The sequence below is a fragment of the Sinocyclocheilus anshuiensis genome, unplaced genomic scaffold, assembly GCF_001515605.1.
Source record: "Sinocyclocheilus anshuiensis isolate Anshui unplaced genomic scaffold, SAMN03320099.WGS_v1.1 scaffold392, whole genome shotgun sequence".
Classification (NCBI taxonomy): domain Eukaryota; kingdom Metazoa; phylum Chordata; class Actinopteri; order Cypriniformes; family Cyprinidae; genus Sinocyclocheilus; species Sinocyclocheilus anshuiensis.
The window spans coordinates 3500467-3503340 of NW_015557091.1; the positions used below are offsets into that span (position 1 = coordinate 3500467).

The window sequence follows — 2874 nt, forward strand, 5'->3', positions numbered from 1 at the left end:
TTGCTCACCAATGGATCCCTTGCAGTCAATGGGTGCCGTCAGAATGAGAGTCCAAAAAGCTGATAAAAACATCACAGTAATCCACACCACTCCAGTCCATAAATTAACATATTTTGAAGTGAAAAGGTGACCATTTATGGAACTTAAAACTCTTTATTGAATATTTTTAAACTCCAGTGAATAAAATGAAAAGAAGATTTTCAGGTAGAACTGATTAGGCACTAGGTAGGTAGTTTTTTGGGGAGGAGGTAAAGACCAAACACCAACAGAAAGAGTGATTCAGCGTAAGAGAACCCAAAAAGACTAAATGAGTGTAAATCTAGAATGAATCCAGATTGAGTCTGAAATTATCATTAACACCGTAAAATATTAAACAGGCTTACTGACCTCAGTTACTATCTCTAGTCATAAATTCTCTAGACTTACCGGGAAACACTTCATTGTTTAATCTCTCACTGGCTGATACCATAATCAATATAGTTGATATCATTCCCAGTCGACCTGGCAGAATTTCCATTCAATTTAATTCTTATATTTTATGTTGCATTTGATTTTTAGTTGGCAAAGGGCCTTCAGCGTCTGATAAAACAGGTCATGTTGTCAGATAAATCACAAGGCGAAGCTCAAAACATTCTGGCATTTTGTTTGTACCTATGTTATTATTAGAAATATTCACGAAACGAAATCAACCTTAGAGAAAAAGTCTTCATGTAGCTGTTTCCGTGTTTACGCTGCACAGGTTGAGTGACAGCGAGAGATACTGATCTCCTCAGACAAACCACCTTCATGATAGTTGTTTTTTTCCTCATGTTGTTTTCACTTCAGCCTTTCAGACAAAATAACCCTGTAATCAGAGCCCCACCCAGCACATCACACTCAAAGCATCAACTGGTCATTTAAAGCTACTTGACAATACAGAAAATGACCCACAAATTCAGTAGCCCCTCACTGCAGAACACAAGATCCAGGGGGCGTGGTTGGATCCACATCTAGGGGGTGGAGATGGGTGGGTTTAGGGATCAGGGGGTGGAGACGGGTAGGTTTAGGTATATGTAAGGTGGGAGGAGTTGGATCTGGATCCAATCACACCGCCTGGATCTTGTGTTCTGCAGTAAGGACCATCTCCACAAATTGGATCCGTACACTTAGCCTGTGTTGTGTGTTTTATGATAGACAGTGTTGATTGATTGATTTCTTTTGATAAATTGTGGTTACTTGCGTTTTACCATACCATAGTATATACTATTACCGTAGTATAAGGCTGGTGTCTTATTTGCTTTTTTATTCTTCATTATGTAATCTGGAAAGCACTTTTGGTTAGCTCCTGTGTTTTTTTTTTGTTTTTTTTTAATTGCCCTATGTGCTATATAAAGTGACTTGCTACCATGGTTAATGTTAGTTTGGGCCATTAGTAACACTAGCAAATATTATCAAATTATTTAATGTTTAACAGACCATTAATGTACAGTCAAATAGAAAGAAATATTCATTTATTCTATTTTTGTATTTATTAATTTAAACATATATATATATATAGTTTTTAAATTAATCAGTATTATTATTCAGATTATTATTATTATTGTATAATTATTATAATAATTGTCGTTGTTGTTATTTAGATAATTAATATAATTTATCATTTGTAGTAATATTTTCCATTTAGTTTTATAGATTAATATTTTAATATACCTCATTTTGATCTGTTGATTAATAATGTTTGTAAAAATAAAAATAAAAAGTTAACGGTGAAATGCTTATCCTGTTATTGCTGCTAGCATACAAATAATCGAAAACGACAAAGAAAGGACTATTACACCATACAACTGTAGAGATAAACTACAGTTTTCCAGTAATCTGAAACTCGGTCAATAATTTTGCCAGGTGATCTATTACTCTCGCCAGTGGCTCACAGTAGTGCCAGAGAAACAATGGACGGTTTAATATGCAGAAGCGAGGCTTGTGATTGGCTCTAGCGGCGCGTCAGTCATTTAGCTCCACCCCAAATCCGCGATAGAAGCGAGAAGTTTTTGAGCGAGAGTCTCTGTTGTGTAAACTCACAGTGCGAGCGGATTATTCATGCACGCGGAGCTCCGACTCATCTGTACTGTGATTTTACTGCAGCTGTAGGACTTTACTTCACTCATTCCCTGTTGGTCAGCTCATTGAATTTAAGAGAAAATTCAAAACGTGAATCATGACCCAGTTTAACAAGGGACCAGCCTACGGATTATCTGCGGAGGTTAAAAACAAGGTAAACTAAATTTCGGAATTTCTTTGTTTTGAACATTCACATATGTATGTTGTACGTTTTAAGCATGTATGGTTTAGAATATCAGTTTTGATAGGAACAGATACTTGTGAATATTACTGCACTTTTAAAAAGTAGTTTATTCTGCATGATACGTTAGTTTGGTATTAATATGGTTTAGTTTAAATTTATCTTAAATTATTTTTCAACTATTTTACCTATGTGTTATTATGTAAGACTTAAACATGGCCATGGACGTTTCATTAAAGCTTTAACAGTTACACGAGTCTTTAACTGGAGGTTGAATCCAAGTGAATTTGAATTTAAAAGCACATTAATTATAAAAAAATAAGCAAATAATCATAACACTATTTAAGTAAGTGATGATTTAGATTGTCTTTTGTTTAGTATTGATTTGGTTAAATGGAAAATTACTCCAAGTTAGCATCCCCACTTTAAAAAAAATGTATGATATAAAAGTCATATTTTGTATGATAGAGTAAAATTGATCCTCAGATTGATATTTGATTGTCCAGAGTTTAGAAGTGACCCGGTCAGAGATGATCTCCATGTTTTTTTATGTTTAACATGACTGTCATATATATATATATATATATATATATATA

General features: G+C 34.1%; 1 protein-coding gene across 1 annotated transcript in view; it reads left to right on the top strand.

Moving 5' to 3' along the window:
• Nucleotides 1–2024: 2024 nt before the first annotated feature.
• LOC107677292 (calponin-3-like) overlaps nucleotides 2025–2874 on the top strand; it is a 13963-nt gene continuing 13113 nt past the window's right edge. The window contains exon 1 of the mRNA XM_016472147.1: nucleotides 2025–2251. Coding sequence (XP_016327633.1) covers nucleotides 2195–2251 — 57 coding nt within the window. The 5' untranslated portion in view covers nucleotides 2025–2194. The remainder of the gene's footprint in view (nucleotides 2252–2874) is intronic.